The following is an 18,551-nucleotide window of genomic DNA, read 5'->3' on the forward strand; positions in this document are numbered from 1 at the left end:
ATGTTAGTTGGAGAAAATGATGATCTTGATAGTGAGCATAATTTTAAAGTGGTAACTATTAAAAAGTGGTAACTTCTCATTGATTTTATTCTTAATTTTTAAAACAGCAGTTATCTTCTTACGTCTTTGGGAGCAAGTCCAACTGAATTAATAGTATATGGGTAGATTTTGGTCTTAAATACACAAAAATACAGACATGGACTAGGGAGTCCTTTAGAAAACAGCTACTTAAAAATAAAGTGCTTCTCCCACACATTAGATACAGTATGAAATACTAAGAAATACTAAGATAATATACAAGATGTGATTTGCAATGAATTGTCCACAATAAAATATATAATTAACATTTTCAGTAAAGAATACCACTTTCTAAAATAAATAATTAATTAAATGTATCAATTTTAAAATATTTGAACCCCCTAACTATTTTATGAGCTGGGCTTAATGGAGCAAAAAAAATAGATTTTTGGCAGTGGTTTGGAATCAACTGGGCTTTTGTTGATATTAAGGTGATCTAATAATCTCTAGAACATTATCCATTTTGGGAGAATAGTCGAAAACCCAACTTTGATGTGGGTGGGAACCAAAAGAATTTCAACATTTATATTATATAGATCAGGGCTGTCAAACTCACGGCCCCCGGGCTGGATGTGTCACTCTGGATGATGATGATGATGATGATGATGATGATGATGATGATGATGATGATGATGATTTATTGAATTTCTATACTGCCCTTCTCCCGAAGGACTCAGGGCGGTGAACAGAATAAGATTTCACACACACACACACACACACACACACACACACATATATATATATATATATATATATATATATATATATGTTTTTCTTCTAGCCAGGCTAGAAGAAAAACACACATAAACCCTACGAAGAAGTAAGAAAATATATATATATATATATATATATATATATATATATATATATATATATATATATATATATATATATTTATAAACAGTAAATAATAAATTGAGTCAAATGGATGCATCATGCCACACCCACACCTGGTTTAGTGAAGGGGGGGGAAATCCCAATACATCACGTAATGCTGCCATGATGCCACAAATTTGACACCCCTGATATAGATGGATGAAGACAGTTATGTTTTTTAACCTAACTATGTGGCTGAGATGGATAACAAAAGACTGTGTGTTTATGTGAAGTTACTTCTGTCTGTGATCACAACCACTGCCTATAATCACAGCTGTGTCCATGACTAGATGAGGTATTTATATAACTTTATTATTATTCTGCTGTATATCCAATTATCATTGAAGTTACATTTAAAATAATTGTTGGAGTGTTACAACTTTTAGCATAATTGTAAAATGTCAGAGAAATAATGACATATGTCAATAAAAGGACACAGCAAAACAAAATGTTTGCATTAAGGCCAAACTAGTAATAGATGGTCACTGATAGAGGTAGTGGGAAGAAAATGTAATAAACAGTTGTAATTTGAGTAGCGATTGCTAAATAAATCTCTTCCTTTTTCATTAAGTCATTCTTCACTGTTTGGAAGCAATGAACTTAACAATGATTTATGCTGGGACATGCTTGGATTTCGAAGAAAGAAGCAAAAACATGAAGATAAATGATACTAAAGCACCTTTTGGGAACCAAAAGTATAAGCTTTGAGCCAAACTTGCTGCTTAAAATCTCAAATCAACTATTAGTCTTGAAGCAGACATACTTAATAAAAGCTACAGTTTTACCTGTTTCTATACATTTTCTGCAATTTGGTGAGAATACAATTAGGAAACAGAGAATCTGTTAGAAATGTTGTGGAGGACAGTGACAATAAAGGAATATTTCATTTCATTTATTTTTTTAATAAGATGGCAATTGGGAAATATTTGATTATCAGCAAAGGAAAGAAGACATGTGGGGGATGTAGTGAGTTGGGTAGGACAGTTATGACAGTATTGCAGGAAGAAGCAACTTGGGGAGGGGTCTGCTGACAGGATGTATCGTTGACTGTGGAGAGGTTAGATAATGCCTATTAATGACAAGGGCTTAGGGGAGTAGACAGGGTTTGAGGAATATGATTGGTGGTAGTTAAAGGGCAAGCAATTATATCAGTGCAGAGAGAGATATGATGGGAATCTGGAGGTGGACCACTTGTGGGCAAGGAGTATTGATATTTAAAACTGGTTCTGTCTTTCAGTATTAAGCCCCAATGTCAGGTCATTTGGTCTTGACCACCTAAATGCCAATTAGTCTGTAAAAAGTTTTTTTTTTTTTCCAACCACAAATGTACCTTGGATAAGGCACTTGACATGCCATGTATAAATGAGACCGGGTTAGACACAGAGGGTGGATTGATTCTCTTGATATGCCCACTTGGGTTCATTTGCTCATTCATTCATTCATTCATTCATTCATTCATTCATTCATTCACTCACTCACTCACTCACTCACTCACTCATTCATTCATGTTGAAGGCTACCTAACTCCACAGTAACTCTGGGTAACTTACAGTTAAAATTAATAAATATGTAAAAGAAACTACTATGATAGCAGTGTTCCAATATCTCAGGGGCTGCCACAAAGAAGAGGGAGTCAAGTTCTTCTTCAAAGCACCTGAGGGCAGGAGAAGAAGCAATGGATGGAAACTAATCAAGGAGAGAAGCAACCTAGAACTAAGAAGAAATTTTCTGACAGTTAGAACAATTAATCAGTGGAACAACTTGCCTCCAGAAGTTGTGAATGCTCTAACACTGGAAGTTTTTAAGAAGATATTGGACAACCACTTTTCTGAAATGGTATAGGGTTTCCTGCCTGAGCAGGGGGTTGGACTAGAAGACCTTCAAGGTCCCATCCAACTCTGTTATTCTATTTTGTTCTGTTCTGTTTTAATATATATCTAACAATAAATCTGCCTCGAAGACAGAACCAAAAACCAAAATGGTTTGGCTACCCAGCATACTGCCCTAAAGCTTGGTAGAACAATCAGGTCTTTTGAATTTTCAAACATTCAAAAGAATAGCAGCAATACCATATCTCCAATGGCATATCATTCCAAAGGACAGGAGAAATGCAATTTAAGATGCAGCAGGAATGCATGCTCATACTGTGACACACCCATCGTTTCCTCCACCCCATTATTCCAGGCCAGCGGTAGTTTGCAAATGGTCTTCAAGGGCAGGCCCCCATGTAAACTACACTATAGTAGTTCAATCAAGATGTAACCAAGGCATGAGCAACTGCCTGAGTTTTGATGTCAAAACTCTGATTCAGATTCCACCACTGGAGTAATTTTTTGGTTAATAGCCTGGATACATTGGGTATAGAAAGCTTTCTCTTCCCTAGACAATTCTTTTTAGGTATGTGGTGTACATCTCTCTGTTTTTCAATAATTAAAATAATACCAAACTTACCTCCTGAGAAGATATACTTCTCTCAGATATATCTTGTCAGGAGATAAGGGCTGGGATTATTGATGTCCTTTTCTTGATCTGAATTAAGTTAGGTGAAGAAAAATGAGAATGGGGAGAAGAAAGAGACATAACTGTGTAAACTTATATAAAATCACACGGGATAATTTGTAGAAAAGATGAATTGATAAAGAGCTTTTCAATCTACCAACTCGATACATAGTATAATATGTCTTAGTATAGTAGTGATAGCAGAACCTCCACATACTGGGCCAGGACTTTGACAGCATCATATGATTGGCTGGGAGTCAAGATGTATAACTGAGTATCAGCAGATCAAAACATAATCTTTTTTTCCTATTCTTATTTTGCCGTCAGGCCTTTATAAAATACACATTACCTATGAGTGAGGAGGGGATATCACAAAAATATCTTCAGGGCTGCTCTTAGAAATGTTATGTAAATAAAATAATATGTAAATAATATGTATCTATATATTAGCACCATGGAACCGAAAACATTGAATTGTATTACTATACTTCATAATAAAAAACCAATAAAATTTGGGGGGGGGGAAGAAATGTTATAGGCATCTGATAGATAGATTGTTCAGATTTATTCAGACATAGACTCTGACTAGGCAGGTCTGGCTGAGTTGGCTAAGCCACAGCCTTGCCCTGTTAGCTGGGAAATATTTGATCCTGTAATACTCAAGGAAGCAGAAATATTCCTTTGGGTTTTAACCATCTACCAGTCTTTTTGATCCATTTCCCTCCTGGGTGGTTAACATCGTCCGGTTGGTGACACATGATCAGGTCCATGCTATAGTGAATTCATCTTTGAATGAAGTTATAGTTCTGTCTGCCCTGAAGGCAGTAGTGGATTCAAGAAGCAATGCTAGCTTCATCAACATTTGTTGCAATGGGATTCAGGTTTAAAATTCAGAAGGCCCTGGAGAAAGCTGATTACCCAGATGCTTTTCAGTCTGCTTTCATGCCAGGTTATAGTGCAGTGAAATCATTGATTGCATTTGCTAATGATCTCTGATAGGATGAGTGGTGTGATCATTTGGGCTCAGCAAATGGCCTCTTGGAGCACAACACAAAGAAATGTCCTACCTTAATGGAATTTGTGAACAAAAACATAAAAATAAATAAAGCCCAACATGGGGCTAAAGAGAAACACAGAACCTAATGTCTATGATGAGGAAATGTGTGCAAAAAATAATTGTTTCAATTTAGAAGGACTAAACCTTCAAAAAATAAGCCGTGACAGACTTAAACCACACTAACAAAAACAATAACAAAACAAATGGAATTAGCATAACATCTAATTTATTTCTGACAACATTCTCAATCCTTAGTACCTGGGTCAATCCTTAACTCTTAAAAGAAAAATTAACTATGACATGATTATTCAGCACACATCCTTTCATACTGTCAGTTATAATGAATTTTGTTCCTAAAGGTCATCCATGAAATACATGCATGCTGTTAATGTAATGCATTTAATGTAATGCCAGGGGCAACATAATATTTAAGGATACTATCTTTGTTGGATTGGAAAATTGGAAAATATTTTATTCTTCCTAGCTCGATCCCACCCCCTTTTTCAAAGAATTCATTCAAAAGTGAAAAAATATTTTGACAATTTCTTTTTCCAAAATCTGAATAAAGCATGAGACACAGAACAAGTATGCTAAATCACTTGTGCTGATTTGGCTGTGATTGTGCATGTATATGCGTACAGTATGTATGGAGAGAGAGAGAGAGAGAGAGGGAGGGAGGGAGGAAGGGAGGGAGGGAGCGGGATACATACATACATACATACATACATACATACATACATACACACACACACACACATACACACACACACACACACATACACACACACACATACACACACACACACACCGTGCTTCCCTGAAAATAAGACCCCGTCTTATATTTTTTTGAACCCTGAAATAAGCGCTTGGCCTTATTTTCTGGGAGAGCTTATTTTCAGGGGAGCTTATTTTAGCACATGCACTCAAAAGCCCGATTGGGCTTATTATCAGGGGAGGTCTTATTTTCGGTAGCCCCCCTGGAAATAAGCCCTTTCTGAAAATATAAAATAAATAAATAACAAAAATGTATCAGAAATAAAACTATTTATAGAAAACACAACAGAAGAATACCCTGAGAGAATAAAATGATACCTGCCTATGCTTAAACTGGGGTTTCCCATGAAACATCTGCTCCTATATGGTTTCTGTGACAACCTCAAAACCAATGTGACCCATACCCATAAACTCCAAAAATTTACTATTAGATTAAATTAGATTAATACTAGTTAGATTTACTTCTTCAAGAGGCAGAGCTGTTAGAGATGAGTAAATATTATTATTATTATTATTATTATTATTATTATTATTATTATTAATAATAATAATAATAATAATAATAATAATAATTTTATTTCTATACTGCCGTTCTCCTGAAGGACTCAGGGAGGTGTACAGCCTGATTAAAAGCACAAAGACAGACAAAATTTAAAATTATTAAAATTATTAAATGATAGGCCCAACTATAAAACCCCAAATTTAAAATCCCATATTTAAAACCAATTAAAATCTTTACATTGATAGCCCAGCCTGGCGGAACAACAAGGTTTTGAGGGCACAGCGAAATACACGGAGATCAGAGATTTTACGAATTTCTGGGGGCAGTTCATTCCAAAGGGCAGGGGCTCCCACAGAGAAAGCCCTCCCCCGGCCCTCCCCCTGGGATGCCGATGGCATCCTGAGGAGACCCTCTCTGTGGGAGCAAACTGGCTGGTGGAAGGCTACTGGTGGCAGAAGACGGTCTCGACCAATAAAGGTCTCTAATCCTTTCTTAGATCAAAAATGTGCCATGTCTAAAGTTCTTTTGTTCCATATCTAATACATTTTAAATTTCAGAAATAATATATTAGGAGATTGAAGTTTACCAATAAATTTTTGAGGATCCTCCATATTTTTTTTCTTTAACAAATTTGAAGCGTTGAGATTTTTTTAAGTGCACCACCAGCTCAAGAAGTTATGATATTCCTAATTAATATGTATCCTGTCATGTCCTTTATCTGCTTAGAGAATTTACAACCAACACAGCAGGTTGTGAATGTTTAATAGATTCATTTTCAAGAAAGAAAAGGTCAGCATTAACATAAAATTCTTGTAAGATTTGTGACACAAATGTTCTGCTCTGCAGAACAGGTGTTGCTAGAAAAACTAAAATCTGCCACCAAACTAAGCTATCAAGATTATTCTCAGTATTAAGAGCATTCTGAAAATGAGAAGTATGCTATACCTGCTTTTGCTACTGCTGCTATACTGAAACACATTATACTCTCTGTGAGTTGGAATAGATTTTGTCAGTTCATATTTTCTACAGCCATGTGGAATTTAATATATCCTAATTAACTGGATTATTAATATTGTTGTTATTATGTTTACACAGCTCTTGATTACTCTCCCTTTTTTTCTGCTCTAGCTTCACTCTGACCAGGACAAAGGAGATGGATCTCTCAAGTACATCTTGTCAGGAGATGGGGCTGGCACTCTTTTTGTTATTGATGAGAGAACAGGAGACATTCATGCCACAAGAAGAATTGACAGAGAAGAGAAAGCTTACTATACCCTGCGTGCCCAGGCCATTAACCGAAGAACACTCCAGCCAGTGGAACCTGAATCAGAGTTTGTCATCAAAATCCATGACATTAATGACAATGAGCCAACATTTCCAGAAGAAGTTTATATAGCAAGTGTTCCCGAAATGTCAGTGGTTGGTAAGTATATCCTATAGAAATGGCAAAAGCATGAGTTTGTGGATCTTACTGTAAATTTAAATAGTTGGAATATAGGTTGGTTTACATTAAGAAGATTGTTTAAATTAAGCAGGACCAGCAGGTTCTGCAAAGGTTATTTTATGTGTAGATCAAATTATATAATTTACTAAATAACTTGATAAAAGTTTTTTTTTCTCTTTTCATTTTAAGACAGAAAGGAGCTGTGTGGATTCCATGTTGTAATATTTTCCTGTGTGGTGGTGTTCATTTGATGTAAAAAGGAATATTATTAACATCTTAACTTAGCCTTTTTACCAATAGCTTCTATAACAATAAGATTATGGCATAAACTGGCCATGGTGATCCCAAATTGGTGGCACACTGGATGCCATACCAAAAAGCCTTGGATGGCATGTAGAAAACTTGTGCATTGACAAAATTTCCTTCTGTCAATTGCGAAGGCCACACTGCTTGGATCCATACATTTATTACACCAATACATTATGACATCCTGGGTCCTTGGAAGAACTCAATGCATATAAAGTCAAAATCAACTAAAAAACTAACAGCTGTGACCTCACGTTGTTGTAAACAAATAATAGCAATAGCAATAGCACTTAGACTTATATACTGCTTCACAGTGCTTTCCAGTGCTCTCTAAGCGATTTACAGAGTCATCATATTGCCCCCAACAATCTGGGTTCTCATTTTACCCACCTTGGAAGGATGGAAGGCTGAGTCAACCTTGAGCCTGGTGAGATTCAATCTGCCAAATTGCTGGCAGGCAGTGATCAGCAAAAGTAGCCTGCAGTACTGCACTCAAACCACTGCATCACCGCGGCTCTTGATGATAGTGATAAGAATTAATAATAATAATATGAGGAATACTATATATTATTGGATGGTACAGAGTCTCAGCAGTTAAGACGCTGGGCTTGTCAGCTGGAAAGCCAGCAGCCCATGTTTGAGACCCAAGTGCCACACAACAGGGTGAGCTCCTGTCTTCACCCCAACTCCTGCCAAGCTAGTAGTTCAAAAGCATGCAAATGTGAGTGGCTAAATAGATACCACTTTAGTGGGAAGATAATTATGTGATGTCATGCTGGCCAATAACCACAGAATGTCTTCAGACAGAGCTGACCCAAATGACCTTGAAACAGAGATGAGCACTGCCCCCTATAATTGTCAATGACTGGTGGAGTAAAATTCTCAGGAACCCCCTTTTTTACTTTATATTAGCACTGACAAAGTCACCATCATTCAATTTTAAAAGCCAGTTTTACTTGGAACAGATTACCTCTTGTGACAATATCTTTAACACCATCAAACAACATTTGCCTATCCCAGGTCCTTGGAAAGGACTTGATAGATGGGTAAAAATACCAAATCCAGTTTAAACATCTTGCTGACAGTATGATGAACCATCATATGAGGAATTACCAGTAGACAAAGATTGCTATCATTAAAAGTACTGTCCACAAAAAAACCTGCACCTACAAAGAAGGATATGAATAAGGCTCTTGCAAGGATTAAAATAATAGTGGTGGAATTTGAGTATTGAAATTAGAAAACCAAAAGCACAATCATATTCAATCCCAAAGTGGAAGATCAGACTGGAGGCCATGATAAAGAAATTAAGATCAGATGCAAGTACTTAAAAAAAAAAAGGCATTAAAGAGCAAAAACTGAAGAATGTAAGGATCAAGAGAAGCCTAGTAAAACATTGGCATAGCACCAGGAAATTAAAGAAGGTTGGAAATCATAAAGCAATAAATTATAGCAATAGCTAGGAATATTGAGTCTTATAAGGCCTGATTCATTTATTTTATGCAATATCAGCTGTTTCAGTCAGACCAGAGAAGACTCTAACAAAATATAAATGACAATAAATATTCTGAAAATTGGGGGTGGGGAGAAACAATCTAGTTTGGAAAGATTTGTGGGAAACTTTAAAAGACTATAATAAAAAGTTGAATTAATGAAGAACACCAGGAAACTATAGGCCAATAACATGCTTGTTTACAATGTTTAAGTTATTTTCAAGCATAATAGCAGAAAATATGCAAGGTTATTTAGAAGAAAATAACAGCCTCTCAATAAAATTGAAAGGAGATAGATGGAAAAGCAGAGGTACAAAAATCAGTTTGTGATAGATAAAATGTACATATAATCTGAATTGGTTATAAAAACGTGTTTGATTCATTACCACATAATTAGATCATCATTCCATGTTTGGAAACAACTGTGAGCAAAAACATTAGAATGCTTATAGAAAAAATAATAATGAATCAGTAGAAGACAGAATAGGTTGTTGAAAATGAAAAATATGGGCTTGTCAACATTAGGTGATTCATCTTCCATTATCACCTTTATTATTTGACATTGCTATGATCCCACTTTCAGTGATTTTGAAGAAAAAAAAATCTTGACTGCCAAACAACAGAAAAATGCTAATAAAAATCTCAGATTTGCTTTGTACGGATGATCTGAAGCTTTGTGGAAAATCAGAAATTGAAATCCAGCCATTGACAATTACTTCAAGAATTTCTAATACTGATATAGCAGTGAAAATTGAATGGTGGAAACACCATCAAACCCGTCAATATCTGGGCCATATCTCTTATATGCTACACAGCTGGAATTATTAACTGGACACAAGCAAAACTGTACAAAACAATAGAAGTCATTATCCAGTATAAATGACATCCCTGTAGTGATGTTTAGATTATGTTTAATCCACAAAAAGGGAGGCCGAAGTTTACTTCAGATCAAATAAACTGTTAAAGAAAAGCATGCATTGGCTGATTATGTAAAAGCTACCCAAAACCAAGCACTGGTGCAATTACAAATTGGATGTTAATAATTGTACAGGAAACAAAAAGTGAATATCAAAATAATGTACTAAAACCGAATCTGGCAAGGGAAAAAGCATTATGTGGTTAATTTCTACAAAAGATCAAAGGGAAAGTGGATAAAGATAAAACTCTTGGTTTTAGCTGCATAAAAGCAAGCTATTCAAACTAGTGTAATCAAGGACAGATTTTTTTAAAAAAAAATCAAAGTGTAAATTGTACAAAGAAGGAGAAACAGTAGATCATATACTCAGTTTGTGCATGAAGATTGCACAAACTGATTATAAACAATGACATAACACAGCTGGGAAACTTAACTTTTAACTGGAACATGTGTAAAAATGATCACATGCCAATAAAGAAAAATTGGTGAGAAGGTAGAGTTGAAAAAATAGTAGAAAATAGGCAGGTTAAAATTTATTTATTTATTTATTTATTACAAAATTTATTTGCCAAGCATTTCATATCCAAAAACTCTGGGTGGCTGGAAGCATGAAAAATACTGTGGAATTTCCAAATACAGACTGATAAAGTCTTAGCTCATAACACACCAAATATGTAGTGGTTGAAAAGAGGAAAGCATGGATAATTGTTGTGGCAATTACATATGTAATGCTAATACACCAGAAGAAAGCCAGATTAAAATTTTGACTCCATTTGATTCTTAAATATTATTATTATCTGTAATCTGGCAGAAACCTTTCTGATTGCCAAGATTAGCAGGATATGCATTTAAAAGATTTTGAGATCCAATGATCTCTTGACAGAGAGATCTATTCACAGTTTTTTCCCCACCCAGCCATATTAGATTGTTCTGGGCTTAAAATGACTCCCAAACTACTTCAAAAGCTGAACAGACCATTTTGAACATAGAATATCCCATCTCAAGTTCAGAACAAATGTTTCAGGCTATAAACGGGCCCTTTTGAGCTTAAGATATTTCAGATTTCAAATGTTTTGCATTGTTTAGCCAAGATAATTTTATATTTACTCAGAATCTAGTCCTACTTCAACTTTAATTAGAAGGAACACCATCAACCCTAACATTATTTCATTACTTGTCTTCAACATCTTCAATTATTCTCTCATCCACAAGAAACTCCATTAATTAGCATTTACTTTCATTGAAATCCTTTTATTAAAAATGATAATGAGTAATTAATTAAACTTTAACCCTATTCTGAAAGTAATTTAGTATTGAGCAATTAAGATTTGCTAGCTCTTGGGTGACCTTGTCTGGGATCAGAAGCTAAGAAGGTTCATATCTGGTTATGGATGGGAGATTTCCCAAGCTGTGACGGAGAAGTCAGAAAATATCACCTATAAAGGCTTAAAGTCACTTTTATATTCTTGCCAAGAAAATTGTATTAAGTCACAGAAAGTCAAGCTCAATGTGAAGGAGATTTTGCTTTAATTAAGATTTAATTACTGTTACTATATTACTATTGAACAGAAACTAATTAAGCAGGTAGAAGTCACTAAGAGAAATATCTGACATAAAATATACTGAAAAGTCTTATAAGCTTATATTTAGTTTCTAAATAGCAATTTTATAAATTTACACACACACAAGGCTATGAATATGTGTGTCTGTGATATGCTGTATATTTCAGAACTGAAAAATGGCAAAACTATTGAATGTAATGCAATGACACAGTATTGGGGGGAGGGTCGGATTTATTTTATTTTTTTGGTCAAAAAGAAAATTACCTAAGAAGAGCAATTCCAGACTAAGAAATGGATGTGAAAATAGCTGTGATTATAGAATGTTTATAGCATGAATCACACACATATACATATTATTCAGATTAAACCAAATAATAAAACACTGCTTTATAGCTATGCCTCATCATTCAGACAGAAGGTGAAAATGAATCAGGAAAGTTAGCAAAGGATAGGGAAAGAGCCTATGAGGATTCTGCCTTCATGCATGATACAATATGTAATTAATAACCTCATCCTCTGTCAGAAATAATGTAGTTATTCCAACCTTTATTATGCGGGCTTCACTCTACTGTGGCTCAGGAGGAGATGCTTGTAACAATAATTGGTATTTTGTATTTAGTTATAAAGTTGGATGGTGTTCCGAAATCTAATCTGTTAAATAAGGATTGGAATATTTTAACTAATATGGTCATATGACTGGCAGGACAACAAATGTAAACTCAAAATAGAAGTTGCAAAACAAGTAAACTAGAATGCAGTCTTTAGAAATTTAATTCAAGTCATTGAGGTTTTCTTTGAAGCAGACATATATAAGTGTTGTGAGATAAAATTGTTATTTATGGTCAGAAGGTAGCATATTGTTCTTTCTGTTTACAAATGTTGGTACTTAGTTATATACTAGGTATAAAATAATAAGCTATTCACCGAAGGTTCACCTAAAATAAAACATAGCTAGCTATGTACAGGTAGGTTTACGACCACAATTGAACCCAAAATTTTTGTTGCTAAGTGAGACATTTGTTAAGTGGTCCCATCCCATCCCCTAGGGAGATACACCTGGTGGGACCCAGAAGAAGGGCCTTCTTCGTGGTGGCCTCCTCTCTCTGGAGCATCATCCCCCCCAGAGATTAGAATGGCCCCCACTCTAATATACTTCCGGAAGGTACTGAAGACCTGGTTCTGCCAGTGGGCTTGGGGAACCCAGAGTGGGATGGAGCCCATTAAATGGCTCATGTGAGGTGCTGTCACCAGGGCAGGGAGTGGGGGGTGATTTTATTATATTAATTTATTATATGACACTTCTTTTATTAGTTTTATCATTTTTATATGAGGTTTTATATTCTGTAAGCTGCCTTGAGTCACCATGTGCGAATAAGCAGTAAATAAGTAAATAAATGAGTGAGTGAGTGAGTGAGTGAGTGAGTGAGTGAGTTTTGCCCCATTTTATGACCTTTCTTCCCACAATTCTTAAGTGAATCACCACAGTGGTTAAGTTAGTAACATGGTTGTTAAATGAATCTGGCTACCCCATTGACTTTACTTGTCAGAAGGTCACAAAAGGGGATGACATGACCCTACTGCAACCGTCATAAATATAATTCAGTTGCCACGCATCCAAATTTTAATCATGTGACTGTAGGGATGCTGCAATGGTCATAAGTGTGAAAATGAGTCATAAATTACTTTTTCAGTTCTGTTGTAACTTCAACTTCACTAAATGAACTCTTGTAAATCAAGGATTATCTGTAGTATGAAATTCAAGCTGTGCTGTTTTACCCATCTTGGCTAAATCAGAAAAAAAATATGCATGGGGACTGAAATCTTAGGCAGAAATATTCCCTAGTTCAATAGATCAAAATTACCTTGCAATCAGACTTTGAATTAAGATTGTAGAGGAGTTCAGACATTCTGACCCTATGAGATGCTGTGTCTCTGTGTATATTATTTCTACTTTTACTATTATCTCTGTATAAACTTTCTTCAGCTTCTTTCAGTGTGTAAACTTTCACATAATTCTTTTGACTAGACATATACATGGTGTAACGTGTTACAGAAGAGAAAGAAAGGAAATTGCCAAATATATCCACAGGGCTTTATTGTAGATTAGTAACTTGAAACTGCTTATTTCCACACCTAAATCCATCACTTACTCCATGCTTTTAAATATCCTTTGATATCTCTGAAGTGCAAGCTTCCTTCCAACTTCCTCTAATTCTTTAATCTCAGCTTTGATGATAAATTCTCAAATCTTGCTATTAATCAAAAATTGTACTTTATTCCCTGTCCATATTTCAGTTTGAAGTGAAACATCATTAATAATAGAGGTCTGGCTACTTCCTGCCCTGTTTATTGGAAAAGATGAGGGGAGATGTCTGTGCTTGTATTTCCTTTTCCTTTTGTGCACCAATTAAAGAAAAGATGTATTATTTTCTCACTGTTGTCCCCATTTTATTAGATTGCATAAAGAACTGGCAATCATTACCTAATGCTATTTAAGGCAAACATGTTCAGTCTCTCCTCAAAAAGGCATAGATTTCTCTCATACTTTACCATTCTCCAGTATGATTTTAAAAGACTCATACTTTTTTGTTGGTTGGTTAAAAAGAATAGGGGAAAAAAGTAAGCTGTTTCCACTATAATTATAAAGCTGAGAAGTACTGTACATGAAAGATTATAAGGAAAAATGTTATTGAAAGAACGGATGGATGGATAGATGGACAGATGGATAGATCAATCAGAATAGTGCTGGAAGATCTTGGAGATCTTCTTGTCCAACCCCTTGCTCAAGCAGAAGACCCTTTAACTATAATGGTGAACCTACGGCACGCGTGCCAGACGTGGCACACAGAGCCCTCTCTGTGGACACGCGTGCCTTCGCCAGCTGCTGTTCCAGGTTCCGGCACTCCAGCGTGCGCTCCAGTATTGGCACTCAGTGCCAAAAAGGTTAACCATCACTGCCCTATTCCATTTCAACAAGTGACTGTCCAGACTTAGGACAGCACAAAAACATGAAGAATCATTTGTATAATGGAACACTGCTCTGGGAAATTGTGTTCCCTTCTTACATAGTTGAATTCATCTCATATTTCAGGAGAGGTTGCTGCTCACAAGCAAGAAGAACTAGAAAACAAGAAAAACACAAGAAAAAATTATGTCAATGGATCTGCTTGTGAGAGGAGACCAGTGGTGGGTTGCTACCGGTTCGCCCCGGTTCAGGCGAACCAGTAGTAGTGGTGGCGGGAGCTCCGCCCACCCATCCAGACATCATCAAATATGTTCTGCACGAGCGAACCGGTAGCAAAGGTAAGTGAAACCCACCACTGGAGACCTTTCCCACAAATAACTAACAAATAACTAGCACTGTTTCAAGCAGCCAGGAATTGCTTGTTCATTCACTCAGAGTAACTGTGACTGGTAACACAAATGAAAATATGTCAATCACATGGCATCCTAATGCTATATCTGGAGGACAAAAGGCCTGTTAAAAAAAGATTCATTTTGCTTTTATATAAGAAAAGAAGATACACATTTTATATCTTGTTTTTTTTTATGTATATTCTAAGGGATTTCACAAGTATTTCACTGTTCATAAGATCCTACAGCACCAGCTGTTTAACTTTCCCTCACTCCCTCGTTACTCCCTAAGTAGTATATATGTCCTAAATATAAATCCGTTGTGTACGAAACAATCAGTGATTATCCCAGAAGTCGTTAGCAGATTAAAAGATCTAGAAGCTCTGGTTTAAGCCTTAGTTTTCAAAGTCCCCTCCTCAGTAACATTTTTTTCTCCTGCAGCAACAATTTTCACTGTTTGTGTGTGCATATGCACATTTACACATATCTCTTTCTGAGTCTGTGGGTTAGGGATTGTGTTGTTGTTTTTTTCATTTTAATCAGACTAAAACAAATTTCCTAGATCTGCAGCTTCTATTCTATCCATGGTTGCTACTTCACAATATTCATTCCATTTCTCCTCCTAGCCTACTTGTTCTATGGCTTTATCTACCAAACTTTTACAACCTTGGGTTTTCAGGATTTAAAAGCTCATCCTTTGAATTACTCCAGCTATGATTTTCTCAGTATTGCTGATTGCTGACATCCTTCCTTGTTAAGCTTTCAGCTTTTAATCTTTTCTGCATCCTGTCTCAGAAATATCAGGGCAAAATTTGCACAGGTATGATCTCCCTCTGGGTCCACAGGCAGTTTGCAGAAGTTGCCCTACTAACATTTGGAGCCAGCTCCCCTTTGTCTTTATCTTCAGAAGTAAAGCATGATATTTTTAGCAGCTTTCATTTCCTTTCTCCGTAGGCCTTCTCACTGATTCCATCATTAGTTTGTGCCATCTTTTTCACCACTAGATCCGTTATACTTCTGAAGAAAGCATCCTTCATCATACCATCACTTGTCCTAGTGGTCTTATTGCATAATACTGTTACTGTTAGTTTCTTCATCATACAAAGTGTGTGTGTGTGTGTGTGTGTGTGTGTATCTGTCTATATACTACAGATATTATTGCGTGAAGTGTAAATCAGCAAAAATATTTTGGTATGGGAATAATGAAATTGCGAGAACATCCCAGAATGGCAAAACTATACATAATCATAAAATAGTTCACTTGTATTTTGGCTACTAAGATAAAGTAATGAACGTGGGAAATATAGGACATACTACAGATTAGATTAGATTAGATTAGATTAGATTAGATTAGATTAGATTAGATTAGATATAGATGGATGGATCGAGAGATGATCGATAGATAGATAGATAGATAGATAGATAGATAGATAGATAGGCAGAGAGATAGATGATAGGTAGGTAGGTAGGTAGGTAGGTAGGTAGATGATGATAGATAGATAGATAATCTTGCTTTTATTGTTTCAAAGATGCTTTTTCAAAAAGCAACTGGACTTTGTTTTTTTCCTTGAGGAAGACGTTTTACTTCTCATCCAAGAAGCGTCTTCAGTTTTTGTTTTTATTTTTTCCCTTGAGGAAGACATTTCGCTTCTCATTCAAGAAGCTTCTTCAGTACTAAAGAAACTTCTCAGATGAGAAGCAAAACTTCCTCAAAAGCAAAGCCCAGTTGCCTTTTGAAAATATACTTTTGAGACAATTATGACCTGGATGACTGAGAATCTCCATAGACAATCTCTTTTTCTAGTTATAAAACAATATTACCAGAGGTATCTGACATTTAATAATATTTTACTAACATTTTATTCATTTGTTAAATTTACATCTTAACTTTTTTCTCAGAATTTAAGGCAGAATAAACAATACTCTTTCCTCACAACTATCAACTTTAGAGGTAGTTTGTCCTAAGTAACAGGATAACCTAAAACCATTCATTAAGCTTTTATAGCCAAGTGTAGACTCAAACATGGACCTAGCTTCTTCTTGAATCTAGCTCATAATATAACCACTGTTTCTTTGGTCGAATGTGGTCCGGATTCCCAGGAGGGAGTGGATTTCAAAGAAATAAGGAGCAAAGTTCAGAGAGGCTTAGTTAGGAGGAACAAGGAAAATCAGACCCTTCCTAGAAGTTCTCAATCATACATTTTAATGATGAGAGTAGTTTCCTTTAGTTGGGCAAGATTCTATCTATTCTATCTATAGGTGAGGAACAATAAAGGAAACTGCTTAGAAGTAGCTCTGTGTATCTTTTTTGGTTTTTGGAGCCTGATTTTTTCACACTGTCCACACTAACTCACTAAATCCTGTCTGTCTCTACTATAATGTTCCTTGCCACTCCCAAAAGTTAATTTACATTATTTTTTTTTTAAAAAAATATGCATTTTAGTGGGAGTCAAAGCACATATTTAACAATGCCACATAATAAAAGATCACATCTGAGCCTCACACGCATAGATTCTAACTTCAAATGACTCAAGTAAGGAAAACAAATTGTGTACTTTAGCCCTTAGTGGGACCTTGATATATGAACCTAGAACAGTGGAAGATTTTTCTCCATTGAGAGTGGAGACAGCAGCCAGCGTGCGGTAGTGCCCATCCAATCAGCTTGAAGGACTGAGTCTGCCAATTAATCTTAGTCCCACCCTTGTTGCCGGGCAGGCCAGTTTTGACTCAGTCCTTCAGCTCTGACTGGCATGTGGGACTTTGTCTCTGGCTATTTTCTTGGATTTCTGCTTATTTCTGCTAGATTTCTGGTATTTGACTTGGACTGTTTTTTGACTTCGGATTGCTCATTCTCCCTATATCGTTGGTTCCTCGTTTTGGCTGACTCTGGACTGTTTTTGGACTTCGTATCTGTGAGTTGTTTGGGGCGCCGTTGCTCCTGCTTCCCCCCCCCCCGTTGCAAAGGGGATTTTTCCCTTCCTCCCCCTCCTAGCCCTGCCAGGGTGAGGGTTATTGGACTGGATTTCCTCGTATTTAGCCTCCTGTGCCTTCTCTTCCCCTCCTGCCCGTTCGTTTGCATCGCAGTTAACGAGGAGTTTTACAAGCGCGGCTAGCAGCGCCTGCCATTTTAAACAAGCTTTTTTCCCGCTGCTGATAGCCGCACTGTTTTTTTCTGCCTCGTTTGCTTCTAAAACACCGGAGGAAGCTTCTTCAGTTGCAGATCTTCTGCTACGGCCTTTTTTCATCGAATTACATGTCCTGCTGAGTGTCTGATTGAGCTTGAGATCGTCGGCTGCGTGATTGCCTTGTGGAGCTTCACGCCCCCTCCCTTGCCTCACAACAGCCGGGCTGGTGGCTAATTATTTCCAATTGCGGAGCCTCACGCCCCCTCTCCTTGGCCGTTAGTGCCCCAGCTCCGCGCTATTGATATCTGTGTTGGTGGGGTCTCACGCCCCCATTTCTTGCGTGGCAGCAACCCGGACTTGTGACCTGCCTCATTTAACGGCCTCCCTGCCATCAGTCTCCTTCGTTTACTCTGGGGCCTGGCCTTGACACAGCTTCCATTTTCTGCAATTTCTGAGTTTTAATCTATGTCTCATTTACTGACTGGTGGCCATTGTGCGAGTTATTGAAATTTGGGCCGACTTTTGTGTGGAGTTTTATCACGCTCCCTTTTGATCTGTGGAGTCTA

General features: G+C 36.5%; 1 protein-coding gene across 1 annotated transcript in view; it reads left to right on the forward strand.

The window, feature by feature from the left end:
- The window catches only part of LOC139316029 (cadherin-10-like), a 105,204-nt gene that overhangs the window by 43,663 nt on the left and 42,990 nt on the right, over window positions 1-18,551 (forward strand). Inside the window, exon 2 of the mRNA XM_070942577.1 lies at window positions 6,914-7,208. Coding sequence (XP_070798678.1) covers window positions 6,914-7,208 — 295 coding nt within the window. The remainder of the gene's footprint in view (window positions 1-6,913; window positions 7,209-18,551) is intronic.

Source organism: Pituophis catenifer, unplaced genomic scaffold (genome assembly GCF_029215685.1).
Source record: "Pituophis catenifer annectens isolate HBS135680 unplaced genomic scaffold, rPitCat1.0.hap2 SCAF_3, whole genome shotgun sequence".
Taxonomy (NCBI): Eukaryota; Metazoa; Chordata; class Lepidosauria; order Squamata; family Colubridae; genus Pituophis; species Pituophis catenifer.